The sequence below is a fragment of the Mauremys mutica genome, chromosome 6 (genome assembly GCF_020497125.1).
Source record: "Mauremys mutica isolate MM-2020 ecotype Southern chromosome 6, ASM2049712v1, whole genome shotgun sequence".
Lineage (NCBI taxonomy): Eukaryota > Metazoa > Chordata > Testudines > Geoemydidae > Mauremys > Mauremys mutica.
This window is the reverse complement of record NC_059077.1, coordinates 37,421,305-37,441,161: the sequence shown is the minus strand read 5'-3', so window position 1 is coordinate 37,441,161 and position 19,857 is coordinate 37,421,305. Positions and strand designations below refer to the sequence as shown.

Below are 19,857 nucleotides of genomic sequence, written 5' to 3'. Positions count from 1 at the left end.
CTGGGAGGCGCAGAGTAGAATCATTGGATGGCCTGGGGCTTAAATGCCTTTCTTTGAGGGGCTGGTGTATGCCCACAAGTCATTAAGGCTATGCAGCCTTAAGTGAGTCTGTTCCGCAAAGAGGCCGGAGCAGTCGAAGAGCAGGTCCTGAATTGTGTTCTGGACCTCATGTGGGAGCCCTGGGACCGATAGCCAAGAGCTGTGTCTCATAGCTATGGCCATACCCATAGTGTGGGTGGCTGAGTCAGCTGAGTCCACCCTCACAGGCCCTTCAGGGGCCAGAATATCCACCATGGGATCCGTATCCTCAGAGACCTCCTCTGCCTGCAAGTTCAGGTTCTGGGCCACCCTCCTGAGCAGGTCTTGATGGGCCCTGGTGTCCAAAGCGGGCAGAGTGGTGGAGGTGCCTGCTACCGTCTCATCTGTGGGGGAGGAGGAGGAGGATGACGACGACTCCCTTGGAGGCACAAGGTCTTCTTGCCCCTCCAGCTTGCAGGGATCCCCTTGCGCCGCTTGAAAGGTGCGGCAGATGGCAGTAGCACCTGCTGCTGCAGCCACTTCAGTGCCCATGCCAACATCATCAGCCTGAGCTTTTGCATCCCTGCCCCGAGGAGGCTCCCAAGCTACAGACATGGCCAATGGAGGGATTCACACCTCTGACAGAGACCTGAAACCCAGACCATGGACCTGATGGTAGGCCCATAGTGTCCAGAAGGGCCACCGCATCAGTTCCTGCCACTGCAGAAGCCAGGACATTACAGGCCCTGGTTGTCCTTGGTCTTGCCTAGGGCAGTGCCAGGAGCGGTGCTGGCTCCGCCTGGAAGCATACGAATCCGCCTCTGAGGGAAAGTCCAAATGTAGATCAAGATGGTGCTGGGGATTAGTGCCGTGGCAAAGGCAATTGGTGCTGCATCTTAGTGGGTTTGCCCCATGCCAAATCAGCATTGGTGCTGGTGCTGACGATGTTGCCAGAGCCTGCGCTGGCTTACCTGCCGGTGGAGCGGGGAACTGCGCTGTCATGGCAATCAGCTCCCCGGCCACCTCAAATGTGTCCAACATGGAGGGAGCATCCAAGTCCTCCTCCAAATGTTCCTGCACCAGGGAGTCCACTGTGGCCAGACTCAACGGATCTCCCTGAAAGGCCGGAGTCGACAGCGCTGGTCTAGACAGACCTGAGGTTGGGTGTCCTGACACAGGACGCACCCTACTAGCACCTGCTTGCTCCACTGCCCTAGCAGGGGAGTGCCCCATCAGCTCTCTTTCTTGGGCAGCACCAGCAGCTCCAAGCAGTGCCTTGCACTAGAGCTGGTCATCTGTGCCGGGGAATGGCAGTGCCATGGCCCTTTGGATGAGTCCTTCTTCGGTGCAGAGACTTCCCATACTGACGCCAGCGCACTGCACCCAGAGCACCCGGCCGGACACTGCCTGGGATGGTTGAGGTTGAAGAGCTGACTCCATTAGAAGGAGCTTCAATGAAAGTCCCGCTCCTTCTTAGTTCTGGGCTTAAAATCCCTGCAGATCTTACACCTCTCGGACTGGAGTTCCTCTCCAAAACACTTTAGACAGAAATCATGTGGGTCTCCCCTTGGCATGGGCTTCAGGCAAGACTCCCATGGCTTGAAACCTTAAGACCAAGGCATGCACCAGTCCCCAGGACGGGAACAAAATACTGAGGTTAACCCCCAACTAAAATTTAACTAACTGCTACACTTATCACTAACTATAACTTTATCACTAAGACTTTCAAACTATTTACAGAGTGAAAAGGAGAGTCCACTAGGAAATTGCTTGCTAATGCAAGAGAGGAGCTGCTTCAACAACCATCACTGGTAGCAAGAAGGAACTGAATAGGCGGCAGGTCAGCAGGAACCTATATACACGGCCATGAAGGCACCACTCCTGGGGGCTCCACAGCTGACCCGATGGGTACCGCTAGACAAAAACCTTCCAACCATCGTGCACATGGCATGCACACACCTACATGGAACTGATGAGCTATCATTTGAAGAATGTTTATAAAGCTATTAGTTAGAAACCAAACCCTAGATTAATTCAAGGAAAATGTTCTGTGACTCAGCACTTAGATTCCACTGTAAAGGAGGCAACAAGGAGAATAAAAATAGACTAGATAAAAGACAGAAGGAGGACAACTTTGTCCATAGGCCAGGATATTCATATATTATAAAGCCAGAATGGACCATTGTGACCATCTAGTCTGACCTCCAACATAACAAAGCCCATAAAACTTCACTGAATGAATTCCTGTTCCCAACAGACTAGTAGCCCAGATCATAGACACTGACTCTGTGGGTGCTCTGAGGCTGGAGCCCCCACAGGGAAAAATTAGCGGGTGCTCCACCCACCAGCAGCCAAGCTCCCCTCTCCTCCTTCTTTGCCTGCCCCAGCACGCCACATCCCACTCCTCCCCCTCCCAGCGCTTCCCGCACACACACACCCGCCACCTAACAGCTGTTCGGCAGCACTTAGGACTTTCTGGGAGGGAGGGAGGGGGAGGAGTAGGGACGTGGCACGCTCAAGGGAGGAGGCGGAGAAGGGGCAGGGACTTGGGGTAAGGGGTAGAATCAGAGCGGGAAGGGGGCAGGACTGGGAAAAAAGGCATGGTGGGGTGGGGACTTTGGGGAAGGGTGGAATAGGGGTGGGGAGAGGGCAGTGCTTGGGCAGGAAGTGGTGGGGCCAGGGTCGAGTACCCACCAAGCAGAGGGGAAGTCAGCACCTATGGCCCAGATAATTCAGTTATATTAGCCAAAACCAAAGAAACAAGATCTCTCCATCTCGTTACTTAAGCACAAATTGGTAATCAACTTGCCTTGGAGGAAAATTCCTCATATTAATGATACACTTAGCCAATTGTGCAATATTGTATTATAGGAGGCTTTTATAGTCTTCCCAAGGAGGTAGCATTAGCCACTGCCAGAAGCAGGATACTGGAACAGATGAACCGTTGGTCTATTCAGTATAGTAATTCCTCTGCTTATGTATGCTCTTCCTGAATTAGACCTCCAAGATTAACTAAACATGGAAGATGATTCCAATTTCTTTCACTCTTTCATCAGAAGAAAGCACTAACTCTCTAGAGGTTTTGAAGAGGTCACAAATGCCAGAGACGGTGCTTTCAAAAAAGAAAACCCTAGATTAGATAGGAAAAGCTTGAAGATTCCTGGAGTATATTTAATTTGCTAGGGGACACCAACTATGCAGAAATGGGGTCACAAACTTTCCTTTTAAGTGATGATAATATTATTTCCCCTCCCCTGGCTACTTGAGAGAGTTTGTTACAGAGAATATTACATCATTAAAACCTCCAAAGCACAGAAGAGCCTGAAGGAAGACACTGCAACAGAGTCCATTTTTTTTTCCACAACTGTTTACACCTAACAATGTATTTGCAGCATCTTTTTTCTTCTCGCGCATTTATTTCAACCCGTTTTCTCACATGGAGTTATATGGGGGACATTTACCATAGGTTGGAAGTTGTATCTTTTATATTTATGATCTATTACAAAAAATATATGGTCTGTCTAGCCTGAGAATATGCACACACAGCTCTCTATATAAATGGGTTTGACAATATATACTTACCATGTATGTTGCATAGACTGAATTTGTTTTAATACAAGGCAGAAACACAAATACATCTAAGAAATGTTTAATAAAATAAGTCATTGACAGTTCAAGAGCTAAAATGGTACCAAACCCAAAGATACTCCAACTTTACTCTTAGTATGTTCCTTAAATGCAATCCTAGGCTTTCAGAAATACAAAGATTAGTCCTTCCTGAAAATCCAGAAGAAACAAGAGGTTCAAAACAAAGATGTGATATAACTTTTCTTTTATATATTTAAAAAGATGACATTAGCCTGACTGCCATGAATGTAGAAAATACTGCAACAGCACTAGGTCATCAAAAAAAATGATAGATTGATTATTATGCAGTAGAGCTGAACACTCCTGATTCCCAAATTTAAGAATTTTCATTATGAAAGTATGAGAGGATTTAAAATCCTAAATTAAACTGGAACTCATCACACTAAATCATCTCTTCTTTGTGACATAACTAAATGGTGATAATGCACTAAAATACATATCTTGTTTCAAATACTTCTTTAATGGGAAAGCTAAATTTGATTATCCTCCCAAATAAGAAAAAAAAACATGGAAAAAAAAACACACTACTATGTAGTATGAAGGGAAGAGAGAAACCTCTATTAACATAAAAGAGATCTGAGATTTACTGTTTCAATATAAGAGTGGGTGTGCGCATGCACATGTGTATTATATACATGCAAGCAGTTTTTATTAAGTTTTATGAAAGAAACCAAGGATCTAAATACACAAACTTTCATACAAACTTAAAACTCCTTTCAGAGTTAAACAGTACAGTTACAAAGATAAGAGAGAAATAATACCGAAGGAAGAGTGAGATTAAAGAGGTACAGAGACTGGAGAAATGTGGATTATTAAATAGGGTGCAAGATGTTCGAGAGAGCGTGCACTACAGATAGAAGGTTCCCACAGGGCAGACACTATGCCGGGACAGAACAGAGGCTAGCACTAGATGAAGGAAGGGATTGGTGAAAGAAATAGAAAAAGAAACATGCCAAGACATTGCTATGCTCCAATTTAAACCAATAAAGGGCTTTTAAAATATGAAGGGCGATTTTTAACTAGATCCTAAAGTGATCACAGGGCCAACAGACTGGTCTGATGAAAGGGTTCATGAGGTCACATACTGCATGCATGAGAAGGGAGGAAGTAACATCCTGGTCTAAAAAGGTGGGATTTGAGGAAGGGCAGAGAATTACAATACTCTCAGCAAGTGGAGTTTAAGGGACAGATGAATTCAGCACAAATTGAGTTAAAGGAAAAATATACATGGGCAAAGCTATGGAAGTGGCAAACAGATTTGAAGACCAATTGGAGGAGGAGGAGGCGGCGGCATGTCATGTCTAGGGTCAAGGATAAGCCCAAGAATACAGAAAGTGAAAAGAAATAAGAAAATAGTCACAAAAAGTGGACACACATACCTGTAAACCATTTCATTAGGAGCAGTGTCATCAAAGGCATAGTCAAAGCGAAAAGTTTGGTTTTCTAGGTACCTTGTTAAATCCACCTTTTGTTTTGGTTCATGTACCATCACAACATCTTTACTAGGAATTGTGATTACATCAAGGTCTTTCATTACAGTTTCTATAAAATAAATGATTGATATATAAATATGTATCTATATATACACTATCTACGCATAATAACTTTTACACCATTTGGTCATCTACATTCTTACAATGTCCAAGGTAATGAAACTGCTCCAAGTAAATGTGATGTCATGGATCTCGGCTTCTGATCCCTACATTTTAAAAAAAATCAGGCACATTATGATTTGTAAGTGCGTAATTCCATTGTGGAGTCCTAGTAATTATACAAATTACTAAAATTTTAAAAATGCAGTTTCTGAGCATCTTTCTAGTATCACTTGAAAGAATGATAGCTTCATAATTCACAATAGCCTGTTTGTTCTGTAATTACTTTCTAAAAAAAATGCTTTAGTTCTTTTAAGGTTTTATTTATGACATATCCAAAGATTATTGCCTTATGTTTTGCTTTTTTACAAATAAATAACTAACTCACTCATTACATCCCCTCCTCAGCTGAACAACTACAATCCAACACTATTTTGATTATCGATCTTAAATTCATAAATAGAATTACTACCTACATAGCTGGACATTTTTACAAATGGTACCATTTATTTTTCATACATGCCCTTTGCTTAACTCCTTATAGCTATACTCTTATAATATGAAGATTTTTCAACCATGGAAACTTTTTATTCCATTTTATACACAATATATCTTCATTCACAATCACTCCAGAAGCAGATTCTTTAGTCAGCAAAGCATAAAAACTGATCTTTAAAATTTTATTCTGCTGAAGTGAAAACCCTTTTTAAATTATTTTGTTAGAAGAAAAAGCTGCACATTTCGAAGGATGTTACCTATCTTCTCAGACAAACAAAAGAAATGCATTATTAAGTTCATGGGCTATAATTACTACACATCACTACAGTTTGTTAATTGCATGAGATGTATGAATCAGTAAAACACACAGAGAACCCAGTCATCTACAAGATGCACAAAAATAAAGATCCTTTGTATACAGTCAAGACCACTAATGTGCCCCGCTTCTGTTTGTATAAAAAAATCTCTTTGAGGTACACAATTTAAAAATACAGTGTAATTTTCCACAATTAGATGGAAGGTTTTGACTTCAATAATTACGTGTTGATTCTTGGCCATCATCTTTTAATTACACAGGTATTAGGAAGTAACTAAAGTATAAATCCAAGTTACCAAGTAAATTACTCAGTTTTCAAGTGCAGTACTGCACATTGTAAATGTGCATTATTCTCCAGTAAATGTGGAACTGACACACAGAAGAATATAGGTGAAAGGAGAGTTTAATAGGTCCATACTTTGCATCAAAACTGTACCTCACTTTTAAGTATCCCATATACACATTCTGACTAATCTTAAATAGTCTTTTATAATGTCTGTCATAATCATCTGATATGGCAGCCTATGCTACTTCTGATAACCCTCTGGGATAACCTCTGAAATTTCTTTTGCTTTATGTTAATTACTGGACATTACAGTTTAACATTGAAATATGAATGGGTCCTAGGATGATCTCATCAAGCTATTGTAAATCATGAGTAAGTTTTTTCTTAAACCAAGATTTTACAAAACTGAACATTTTTTAATCTGCCCTTTTCCTAAGAAACTAACAATATATCACTCAAATGAAATCTTCTAATTACCCAAACCTTGCTATTTTAGGGCCCAGCCCAGTTCTTGCAAGCTCTCAGTGCATGGAACTCCCACGGACTTCAGTGAATTTGGTGTGTGTAAGATTGGTAGAAATTGAGTCTTATGTCCCATTTTAAACTAGGTGACTAATACAGTAAAAATATTCCACGTGTGTACTTGAATAAGGAAACACTATTTTTTTTTAATATACAAGTTATTCCTTTGTTAATACAATAAGCTCTCTATTCACCTTCTCTCCTTTCAAGCTACCATACACAAGTTTCTCCAAGTCTTTTTTCTTCTCCAGTTAGAAAACTGGGGCAGTTGAAAATATTGTTCCTTATAAACCTCCACACAAAAAAAAAGTGTGCATGTTTTTCAGAATGTTATTAAATGTGTGTACCTTGTTTTTGTGTTTTGTTTTTTTTGGGGGGGGGGGCGCTCTGGTTCCTCCACAATGAATCTTTTTAGCTCCTTCTGCAGATGCAAAACTTCAATCTTATATCCCATTTCCAATCAGCTGCTCATCTCCCTAGCATCCTGCACAGAATCAGTTTCTTCACTGATGTCAACCACCAATACAGATGACTGGAACAGAACCAGACCCAGTTCTGCACCACAAAAGACCCATAAGTCATGACTCATGACAACAGGCTGCCAATTTGCTGTTTCCTCTCTAATTAGCTTTGTCCAATTAGTTATCACCTACAGCATTCTCCCCAAATGTATTAGATTCCTAAGTCATATTTTAATAAAGATGAACTACAATACTAAAATGAAAATTGAATTTCTACCAGATTCATGTGCTGAATGTCTCTAACCAACCAGGCTGTGGGGAGCAGTTTTAAATAACCTGATTTTGTGACTGTTTTATTGATCTGAAAACAATCAAGGAATAATGAAAGAAGAAATATGGAAGAAAGGCAAGAGAGAAAAGCTCTCACTGTGTATAAATAACAATGTACCTTTCTCTCCCACCCCTTCTCCAAAATTCTCCTGTCACTTCCTGTCTTGTTGAAGATACTTGTTGAAGGTAATGTGTCATTCTGGGACACAATTCCAAAAGACTCATTGCAACCATTTGGTATTTTGAGGGTATGAAAATTATGCTCTGAAATCTTCAGCCAACCAAGATATCCCTGAAAATTTTAACAGAGGGGAAAAAACTTTTTTCAAAAAGTAAGTTAATTTATTTCAGTGATGACTGAACTCCAGTCAGTAGTGGGTAGTAAAGGAGAAACTGGCAACTATATGAATACAGGACTATTAGTGTGGTCTCTCTGCCAGGTAGTTCTCAAATATTCTTTGTATCAGATGGAATTCTACAAGAGATTTGTTGGAATATTATTCCCATGCCTTCCACTGCACAAGTGGGGAACCATTTTGACCACACCACGAACCATTATCTTGTCTGTTAAAATCCTGTACACAAAACTGTCCTCATTTAATGTCTTGACATAATACCACTTTCTACTCTAAAAAGCCTATGAAATATTTCAATCGATCTGTTTTCATCATCTTGGCTAACTATGATATTTCTGTTTCAGAAAGGATGTATTACTAAACCCGCCACACATTTGAGTAAGACTGTGCTATGTATATATATAATTATAGTTTAAAGGCCAGTCATTTTGATTTTTAACTTTAGGTTATAAATGTACATATTTTCTATTATACAAATGAATATATTGAGGAAGAACTTGCATTAGGTTGTTAAATGATAAGTTAATTAATTACTGATCACTTAAAAGAAAATCTGAGTGAATTAGAGAAAAAGGACTTTGTGGTCAAGGCACTGGAATAGGATTCAAGATATTACAGTACAATTCCCAGCTCAACCAAAGACTTCCTACGTGACCTTGTTCAAGTCACTTAATCTCTCAGTGCCTCAGTTTCCTATCTGCAAAATGATAATACTACTATTACTTTTCTACCACCTTTTGCCCATTTTGTCTATTTAGATTATAAACTCTTTGAGGCAGGAACTCTCTCTTACTACATGTATGCACAGTGCCTAGTTCAATGGGGCCCTAATTCTGCTTGGTGCCTCTAAGTGATTCGATAGTACAAATACGATCAAACACCACCAGAAGCTGCTGCTTAGTGAGACTAATACCAGCTAAACATTAAATGGTCATACCTTTTTTATTGAGCGGCCTTTTTCGTACACAAACACATATCCTGTGTTCATCAATCTACCAAAAAATAAAAAAAATCTTTCAGTGAATTAAGTACTAATTTTAATGGAGAGTGTTTTAAAAGTTTGATCACTATACCAGTTATTCTGAAGGTAGTAAATCTGAACTTTCAAAAAGTGAAATGTGCAGTATCCAACAACCCATGGGCACAACTCTATATTCGCTGCTATGAGCACTGAAGACCAGATCCTGCAGGGTGCAGAGCACATCCTGTAAGGTGTTGCGTAACCCCTGCTCATACTGGGGTAGATACTCAGCTAGTGTAAATTCTCACAGCACCACTGATTACAATACATCTATGACATTTTACACCAGCTCAGGATCTGCCCCATTGAGATGGGAGATGGTCTCAGTACCTTTCAAGATAAGGCCTAAATCTACACATTTAGAATTGGGTTTTCAAAGGAACCTAAGGGAGTTAGACACCTTAGACTCCTTTGAAGATTCTGTCCTATAAATGTACATTGGTAGAGTTCTAATACTGTAGTGCTAGCACACATTTTAATGACATAAAATTTAGTAATTCCTTTCAATGCAAATAGCATTAAACAAGTTAAAAGTTATAGAATTATAATCCTAGGGTACAAAAATTACTTTTAGGTGTTTAATCACTCAGGCCCAGATTTGTAAAAGGTATTAGACCCTGCAGTGCTCAACACTGCAATGTCCAAGTCATTTTCAAAAGCGACTAAAGCACTTAATAGCCTAAATCTCACCGAATGTCAATGAGACTCAGGAGCCTAAGTCACTTTTGAAAATGAGACTTAGACACCGCAATGCTCAACACTGCAATGCCTAAATACCTTTTAAAAATCTGGGCCTCACTGCTTCACAAGTACATCAATATCTTTAAAAAAAAAAATTCAAGTGTGGTAAAATGATATAAACGGCTTTAAAAAAAAAAAAGGCTGTGAAGAAAATTCTTCCCTTTTAAAAACAATTCCTGAGGTAAACTTACAGGATCAGCTGTTGTCAATGGTCTATAATCCAAACTTCCCCTGAAATCTCTTATCATACACATAATTTCATAATTTGGGTTTGTAGCATCAACATCCTATGGGAAAAAAAGACAGAGTTACAAAGTTTTCATTAATATGACACTTGCAAATACTTTCCAAATATAATTATAGAAAAGCTACAGAAACAAGAATAGAAGTATACGATGTTTGCAGAAGTCTTAACTTTCTTCAAAAGGCATGTTTTGCAAGTTAAACCACATATTTTTCCACACATCATTAGTTTTGACCATGTGACTATTTTACTCATCAAGAAACAAGCTGGATTTCTACGGCAAAACCAAAACCAAAAAAAATACAAGCATTCTGTTCAATTTTAAAATAAACTTTTGATTTATAGGCAACCCAAAACATCCTTGATAATGATTCAACATAATAAAACTTGAAAGGGGGTGGGAAGGACCTCTTGCCCTTTCCCCAAACCTTCTCCATTAAAATAATACTGCCTAAAGTAATAAAATATTATTATTAATAATAATAATAAATAAAATAGGTCATCTACAAAATCATCACCCACTTATAAAAACTGAAAAATTATCCTACATAAATCTACATAAAATGTGTTACCTTCATGCCTGCTTCTTTCTAAGATTCAGAAAGTTACACTGTTCATTACAAAAAATGTCTTGGCCTTACTACTATTCTGAAAACTTGGCACTTGGGGTTCAAGAACTGAAAAAGCTTTGATTAGAGTAGTACTCCAATACTGTTGCATTTTAAAAAAGAAACATTTGAAAACAAACACCACACTTGCATAGTCACATAGATCAGCAGAGTAACTCCCATATACAGAAGTTTAGAAATGCTAGACACAAAAAAGTCTTTTTGGAATCAATAAAATAATTTAAGATTTAATTCAAGATTTAATGCAGGCAGAATCTCAAAAAAGAAATACTTAGTATCCTGTTTTTTTTAAAGTATTATTTATTCTCATAGAAAGAAACAGTATCTTTCGAATTCATTTAAATGGATGAAAAAGTAGAGAAAAAAATTCCACATATATCCTTTTAGATAAGCTTAGGCCCATCATAAAGCCATGAAATCAAGTTGCTTGAATCATTTACTTTCTGGTGGTACTTATGTCCTTAGCAGATTGCTAGTATATCCTTAGAGACTAAAACATACATACAGGAATGCCAACAAGATTATGCTACTGGTCTTTCTAAATCTTTTACTCTCCAGTGATAAAGTCATTAATTTTAAAATATTTCTCTTACAGGATTAGCCACTTCACATTTTAACAGAAAGTTCTAACAACTTGCCACCATATTGCTTGTATGTTACAAAATTAAAATGTGTGTAGAGGTATTTAAAAAACATCCTTCAAACCTCAAGCTCTCAAATATGCCACTCACACCCCATTGAAGATAAGAAAAGGGTAATTTGTCACAAATGTTATGCCATATTTTGAGTCAACGGATCTTAATATTTTTGTCCATATGTTTTTCTTAGGCAATAGTTATCACTGATATTGCATTTGTAAGTATTTATGGCCAGACCAGCAAATGCAAAACTTAAAAAAAATAAATGTATGTGAAACAAAAGAATCAGATAAAATGATAAAGGTGAGTTACCATAACACCACAACCATGCACCCTAAATGACTATGGAACTTGAAGACTAATCATTCAGTTTTGTACATACAAAGAAAACATTTAGTTGCAAGCTAGTCATATTTTATATCAACAATAAAGATCACAATAGCTTAGCATAGATCTTCTCGCCACAGGTTTTCTGCGATGTGTAGAATTCAGCTCTGAACTACCAATACAAACCTGAGCTCTTTTTTCTCTAAGTTCCTGCTGCTGTAGCCTTCTTTTCTCACGTTTCTCTTGCAACTTCTCAACCTCTTTCACACAATTAGATTTTCTACGTGCTTAAAGAAAAAGATACATTTTTTGAATATTCAATTGTCACATGGAATGTCACAAGTTTTCAATTATGTTATTTTAATCAATAATTATAGTTTATTTAAATCTTTACACTGATTAGCTCCTCAAACAGCTCAATACTAGCAAAGCATAACTACTGCAACTTTATTTCTCAACTTTATTAGCCTCTGAATTTAAAAAAAAAACACTATTCATGGGAATTGGACAAGAAATAACCAAATAAAAATATAACAGACAATGGCCCTCAAAAACATACTAACTGATTTATGGGATTGCTTGGTTTGAACTAAAAAAAGACTGGACAATTTAAAATAATTTTTTTAAATGTTTTTTAAATGAACAGTCAAGGTTTAAAAAAATTGAAGGAAACATTTAAAACCTAATTACCAACAGAACAATGACAGAACTCAACCTTTTGTTTCCCACAGTAATCTGAAAATGCTTCTTATGGAGACCTACAGACACAACTATGTGTTTAGACCATTCAACAATTATGGATTACACAGATGTCCAAGAGAGTGTACATGTAATGCCTAAAATGAATGAATCCTTGATACGTGGTTTACATACAAGGGGGTCCAAATTCCTTTTTTGCAGCTTGAACTGGAGATATATCTGAAACACTACCATTCTGTTGTGTAGAGGAAGACTGATCAGGAAGTTGAGTAGGCCGTGCACGTGCAGAACCAACCGCTGCAAAAGAAAAAACAAAAAATGGTCTAAAACTAATCTTGAAAAATTTGTTAAATTTTCATGTCATTTAATAGACATTTCCCATATTACTGTCAGCTTCTGAAATATTTTATGATTAAAAACACAACAAAAAGGTCTTTTAGTGACATGTAAGTAAACAAGTAGTTTACTAGAAAAAATTAAAGGTATGTTTTTAGTTAAGACACACTATACAATGAATTACTAATCCTAATGTTATAATTAAGGCTACGATTTAGTCATGGGTATATTTTTAGTAAAAGTCATGGACAGGTCACAGGCAAACAAAAATTCTTTTACTATAAATACCTCTGACTAAACCTTAAGGGGGTCGGTGCTTGGGGAGGGGGAGTGTCTGGAGGGGCTGCTGCTGCGGGGGAGCCAGCTGCTTGGGTGGCCCTGGGGTCAGCTGCAGTAGCCCCCGCAGAAGTCACAGAATCCATTACTTTCACAACCTCTGTGACAAACACAGAGCTCTAGTTATAATCAACATAAACTAACAACTCAGGCCTCAATCCCACAAACATTTAAGCAAGCATTTAACTTAAGGTAAGCAGAACTATTCACGAGTGAAGTTAACCATATATTTGTGATTGTAGTACTGGGGCCTAAAATTTTGAGTTATTTATTTACACTGTGGTTACAGCTAAAGACCCGAACCAAGACAAGGGTCCCATAGAGCACCTAAAAGAAACACATAATATATCGTCTCTGCCTCAGAGAGCTTTCAATATTTGGGGGTGGGGCAGAGTGTGGGGCAGAAAAGAAAGAAGCAACAGGATACAATAATCAAAGCAGAGCAGACTGAATGCTTATAGATACAGCCCATTCTTATTTTGGCAGCTAAAGGCAGAAGACATACAAAGGTTAAGTGTCGAAGATACAATAAAAATATGTGCATTTTTCATATATTCGTGTGGCCTGATTTTCAGAGGTGCTAAGCAATCCCATCTTCCCACTTAAGTCAATGGGAGTGATTTTTTTCAGAGATGTTAAACTGTACCTATAACAGATGCTTAAAACTATCCCTTTTCAGTTGGCCAGGTTCCTGTAAGCATCACAGAAATAGTGGGTTATGAGAAGGGATTTGAAGGAGGAGAGGGTAAAGATTTGAGTTGCAATTTCAACAGGACAGTCCATGCAAGAAAGGCAACATGAAATTAGAGCATGAAGACAACTGTGGGAGCAGCGAACACATGGATGGACAAACAAACACTCCCTTGGTATAGTTGAGGGGAAAATGAGATAGGACATCAGAGTTCCAATTCATCAACAGATGGGATCTAGTTTACAGTATCGATCAACTTATTGAACAAAGGCTTAACTGAATGACCAAAAAAAGGAAAAATTCTTATAGTCAAAGGTGTAGGATAAGAAGTGCAGCTCCCATCACAGTGAATGAGAGTTACACAGCTCTCCTGCACCAAGCTGAAGTTACTACTGTACAAAGGCACATAGACAACACTGACAATGTCAACATTTGCAGAGCTAGATTTATAAATTGTTTAAAAATAAAAAGTGAATTAATATCATGAAAGGAAGGATACCACTTATGTAATTAAATGTTTTAAATTTAGGCCAATCAAATTAATGTAAAACAAGAATTCTTCCCCTCTCCCAACCAATACACACTGAAATTTTCTCTTCCCGTTTTTATCCAATGGAAGTCTCTGTCTAGGGAAGGAGAAGGTACAGAGTGAGTGGTCCTAATTGCCCATCAGAAGATTCTGGAAGCTTATGATGCAGGTTACTTGATCCCACAAATAGGAACATGCAGAGACCACTCAAAGATTTTTAAGTTAAATCATTTAACAAAATTGTTTTAATGTGACATAGTGGTAATGCTGACAAATCAGGTAAGCATTGTCATTAAAGGTTAAATAATTTTAACACCGTGGAGAAAACAAAACACTCTTAGCTAGATGATGCATGTTTATTTTGGTATTTGTAGGGATTTTATGCATCACATTATTATTTATCTAATAAAGGTATTTGTTTTTAAAAACATCCTTTTGTCATATTTCATGCTGTGTCAACCCGTTCATGCTGGACAGAGGTGCTGGTAGATGCCCTAAGCTAGCGAGCCAGCACCTATTCCTCTCCAGGTTGAGCATTTGCCCCCTTTGCTAACGTGAGTCCGAAAAGTCTTGGCACAAAACCCAGTAACACACAAAGGGGTGTTCCAACTATTTATATAAAAGAATGTCAGGCAAGAGAATGGGCACAGACCAATGGGCTGGAATATGTCTGGGAAACTTAAGGGAATTCAACAACAGCACAATCCTTCCCTCCCCTCCAGAGGTGCCCAAAACCTTCACTAACCTCACCCCTCCGGAGGCCTCTAATCCCACCAGTGGTGCACACAGAACTGAGATGTGACAGCCTGGTAAGGTATCGGTTCTGTGTCTGCTCAGTCTGGGCCTCCAGCCTGGTGAGGTACAATGCTCTCTGGGGGCCTTCACCTTCTCCCAGGACGCACACAGGATGCACACAAGCCTAAGTGCTCACCACCCGCCCCAGCTCTCACATACTTGCCCTGCATGCGGCACAGTCCTTCTTGCTTTCACAGAGGCTGCCCGCAGTACTACAGCCAAAATTGCCCCTCACCTCCCTGGCTCATTCCAGCCAACCTGGAATCCTCCAGCTTCTTGCCCCTCTAGGCCATTGAGCCTCCAGGACTTGGCTACCATCTTCTGGCTTTTTACAATACATTCCTTTGTGCTTTTGATTGTTGATCAATCCAGTATTTAAGCAGTCTCTAAAGTAGTGATACTCAAATCTCAGTGATTCAGGAGCCAAATTAGCGATCAGTATTACTCAAAAGATCCACAGTAATGTGAATTCATTGTTTCATTTACTATTTTATATAAAAATAAGATATAAAATTAACCAATTGTAGTTGATAAAATAATAATACTTGGTCAGGTTTTTTTTGTTTTTGTTTTTTACACACACACACACACGTACGTTAATATTGGTTAATAACATAGTAAAAGCGTCCTGACTGATTTAATTATTAACCAATCTAAGTTATTAAATCACACATTTTAATGTCATGTGCTGCAAAAAGCTGCAGGAGACACATTAAAGAGCCACTTTGCTGCTCCCAAGCCTCAGTCTGTGTATCACTGCTCTAAAGGCATGTCTACACAGGGACACTGGGGCAAGTTCAGCTAAATTAACTGAAGACATGAATCTGAAGTGCATTAAAGTCCTGTGCTGATGCTCATAATTCAGAGGTAAAGTGACTTTAGTTCACTTTAGCTTAATTCACTCTTAACTTTCCTGAGTGTCCTGTAGACATGCTTTTAGAGACTATTTAAATACTGAATTGAGGAACAAACAAAAGTAGTATCAAAAGCACAAAGGAATGTCTGAAATGGTGAAATATGACAAGAGGCTGTTTTAAAGAATATATTTATTAGATACATAAAATAAGTGATGCATAAGTAGACATGCACTAAATCTCTTATACTGAACTTAAGCCATCTCTACACTCTAGGGACTATAGCACCACAGCTGTGGTACCATAGCTACACCAGCATAACCCCACAGCATAGATGCAACCTACAGCGACAGATGTTGTTCCCACTGCGTAGGAACACCACCTCCCCAAGTGGCGGTAACTAGGTCGATAGAAGTTTTAAGTATAAACCAGGCCTTTTATATAAAACTGATTACATACTAACTTTTTTAAAATATATCATCATAATAGTTCCAGTAATTATTCTCCCTGCCCATTAAATTTAACATGGCCAAGTAATAAACCAGAGAAAACGTAGGATACTAGAGAACTTTAAATAAGTGTCAGTTTAACATTTTCACTTTCTTGCTTTATGGAATAGAAAGATACATCTGATCGTTTACCTCTGTTGTCTCTGGCAGGAGTTTCATTCTTAATAGGAGCCACAGTCCGTCGATTCTATAAAGAGAGAAATCTCTATAATCTATTCACTTTATCACCACTTTTGTAAATTGTAGCCCAATCTCTGCTTACTTTCAGTGAACAGAAGTAATCACAGATATCAGCATGAGCAGTATTGGGGAGGTGGTGCTGCACAGTCCCTCCCAGCAGCACGTATTATGAAGAGGATACAGGATGCGAGCTAAGTGTATCATTTAATAACCTCCACAACCTTCTCTAAGACAAAAAGGTCCAAATATACAAACATTTCATAATAAAGGGGACAAGCTATATTTAACAAGTTTAAAGTTGGTTCCAAGCTAAGAAATTCACTCTGTCCCCTTTGTAAGATCATTAAGATTAATTGCAGATTTCTTCTTTTTCCAGTTCTGCCCTTCAGAAATCTCTTAAGGTTTTCATAAGGATCTCTAAAATATTCCTGAATTAGCTTATAATGCACAGAAGTGAAAATTAAACTTAAAATTCTTAAATATTACAGGTAAAATACTAATCTGAATGAGATGATAGTAATTTTCATTGAACATATCACCAACCTTCACAATTTTGTTTACTTTGGCTGAAGGAGTGGGAGGTGGTGGAGTCTCTGGGCTGGGTTCAATATCTTCATCAGGCGCAAGATCTGGGTTAAGTGAGAATATACTCTCCAAGTCAATCTGTTAACAAGAAAAAAAAATAAACATGCATACTTGTGAGTCTTTTTACATTTACACACAGACAAACAGACGTCGTTAGTGATTTTAGTCCATCATTTGTTTAGCTTTGTAAACTGAGATACTTCGTGTATCCTCAGCTAAAGAAAATTTTTGAACAATTTTGGTCCTCAGGTTGCCTGAAAACTATATAAATAAAAGAAAGCTTCAATAACTAGGTCCTATTATATTGCAAAATGGAGTTTTTCTATTCCCAGCTCTGACACGGGCCTGCTAGATGACCTTAGGCAAGTCACTTCCCTCTCTGTCTCAGTGTCCCGTCTGTAAAATGGGAATAATGAGACTGACTGCCGGTGTAAAGAACATTGAGATCTATAATGAAAAGTGCTACATAAGAACTCGGTATTATTACAGAATAGTATACTCAGGAAATAAAATACAGCACCACAGAAACCGATGTCATTTGTTCTATGATGCACATTAAATAATATTTGGAACCACAGAATCACAATTTAATTTAATTTATAAAAAAAAAAAACACATTTTCCAGTAGTTTTACTGTATGAACTAATTCAGGTTCAAGATAAAATATACAGAGTTTTAAGAAAAGAGCATTACAATAGTCTTTAATCTAGAAAAGTTAAAAAAAAAAAAAGAAGAAAAGAAAAGAGAGAGAAGTTCTAAAATATTTAGTGTACCTCTTTGCCTTTAGTGTCTCCATTTTCAATCCATTCAACGGTCACGCTTTCATTATCTTCATTGAGAGATGTTACCATAGCTTGATGTATTCGACCTAGAAGGGAGACATTAGCACTCATTTATTAGCAGTTATGGAATTTTCCCTGAAATTATTTTAGTCCTAGTCTGCACTCCAGAAGTTTTGGATCTGATCTTGTAACTTCCCTCACAAAAAGATATGTAAGAAAAGGAAGTAGTTCCAATTTCCCCTAAACTCTTCCAAACAAAATGAATGTAGACAGTTCATTTCATTTCTATCATGGTAGTGCCTAGAGGCCTCACTATGCAGATTTTTATATAAAAATAGACAATCCCTGCCTCCAAAAGCTCACAATGTAAAAAAACAATACACTGAGACCAAGGCTGAGCCCACAAAACTAGCTCCTGACAACACATCAGTATGCACAGAATCACAGGAGTTAAAAAATAAAAATTTTATATGGAGACAAGGACTGAAGAATTTTCATCACAAATATTTGGTGTACTACAAATTGGTCATACACTCAGCTTGAAGGCATTTGTCTCTCTGTAATCGGATAACTTTGAATGTTGCATCATATGAATTCCAAAATTTCAGGGACTGTTTAAACATCAATGGCCAGAACCCTATTGATTTTGGGGGAAACTGCAAGAGGAAAAATGAGGCCCCGCCATCTCTTTAGTACAGCCACAACTTCAAGCACCTCTGCAATTGCCTGCAGATCAAACTGGTACAATGGGTATCTGGTACAATTCAGGAACCCCAACCGTGCAAATCTATCAATCCCCTGTTCACTTAATACTAGCACAAATCTCCATGATAGCAGCCCTCACAGTTGATCTGCCATCACTGAACTGGCTAGCTACTGAGTGACAACAATTGGGGAGGTCAAGCTTCCAGATGGACATGGCCACACGCTTCTCTATACTGAAGGGAATTCTCATGTTGGTGTTCTGCCACCCTCTTGTGTCCTCTACACAGATAGCTAGGAAAGCAGCCTTCTGTAGCCTGAAGATCTGCAGCTGCTGCTGGTCATCCCAGCTCTGAAGCACTATTTTGTCCCACCAATGTTGGTTGGCCAAGCCTAGAAGCAGCACTCCACCAAGTAAAGCCATTCCAGGATAAGATCATGCAAAAGTTAAATGCTCAATTTCATCCTCCTCCTCCAGTGGTATCCAGGGAGACTATACTCGTAGCTGTTTCCCAACTCATGGAGCCAGAATGTCATAGAATTATAGAATATTAGGGCTGGAAGAGACCTCAGGAGGTCATCTAGTCCAATCCCCTGCTCAAAGCAGGACCAACACCAACTAAATCATCCCAGCCAGGACTCAGTCATTCCGAGCCTTAAAAACCTCTAAGGATGGAGATTCCACTGCCTTCCTAGGTAACCCATTCCAGTGCTTCCTAATATCCAACCTAGACCTCTCCCAATACAACTTGAGACCATTGCTCCTTGTTCTGTCATCTGTCACCACTGAGAACAACCTGGCTCCATCCTCTTTGGAACCCTCCCTTCAGGTAGTCGAAGGCTACTATCATATCTCCCTTCACTCTTCTCTTTTCCAGACTAAATAACCCCAGTTCCCTCAGCCTCTGCTCGTAAGTCATGTGCCCCAGCCCCCTAATCATTTTAATTGAACTCCACTAGACTCTCTCCAATTTCTCAACATCCTTTCTGTAGTGGGGGCACCAAAACTGGACGCAATACTCCAGGTGTGGCCTCACCAGTGCCAAATAGAGGGGAATAATCACTTCCCTCGATCTGCTGGCAATGCTCCTACTAATACAGCCCAATATACCGTTGGTCTTCTTGGCAACAAGGGTACACTGTTGACTCATATCCAGTTTCTCGTCCACTGTAATCCCCAGGTCCTTCTCTGCAGAACTGCTGCTTAGTCAGTTGGTCCCCATCCTGTAGCG

At 38.9% G+C, this 19,857-nt stretch overlaps 1 protein-coding gene across 9 annotated transcripts in view; it reads right to left on the bottom strand.

Moving 5' to 3' along the window:
* KIF2A (kinesin family member 2A) overlaps nucleotides 1–19,857 on the bottom strand; it is an 83,364-nt gene that overhangs the window by 41,508 nt on the left and 21,999 nt on the right. For 7 of the 9 annotated variants that reach the window (XM_045020921.1, XM_045020917.1, XM_045020916.1 and 4 more), the window contains exons 2-9: nucleotides 17,915–18,009; nucleotides 17,100–17,219; nucleotides 16,509–16,563; nucleotides 12,501–12,623; nucleotides 11,814–11,914; nucleotides 9,981–10,076; nucleotides 8,965–9,019; nucleotides 5,046–5,208 (exon numbers count right to left, since the gene is read on the bottom strand). In XM_045020921.1, the coding sequence (XP_044876856.1) occupies nucleotides 5,046–5,208; nucleotides 8,965–9,019; nucleotides 9,981–10,076; nucleotides 11,814–11,914; nucleotides 12,501–12,623; nucleotides 16,509–16,563; nucleotides 17,100–17,219; nucleotides 17,915–17,992 (791 nt within the window). In that variant the 5' untranslated portion in view covers nucleotides 17,993–18,009. The remainder of the gene's footprint in view (nucleotides 1–5,045; nucleotides 5,209–8,964; nucleotides 9,020–9,980; nucleotides 10,077–11,813; nucleotides 11,915–12,500; nucleotides 12,624–16,508; nucleotides 16,564–17,099; nucleotides 17,220–17,914; nucleotides 18,010–19,857) is intronic. The other 2 variants (XM_045020915.1, XM_045020923.1) reach the window with 1 other exon arrangement.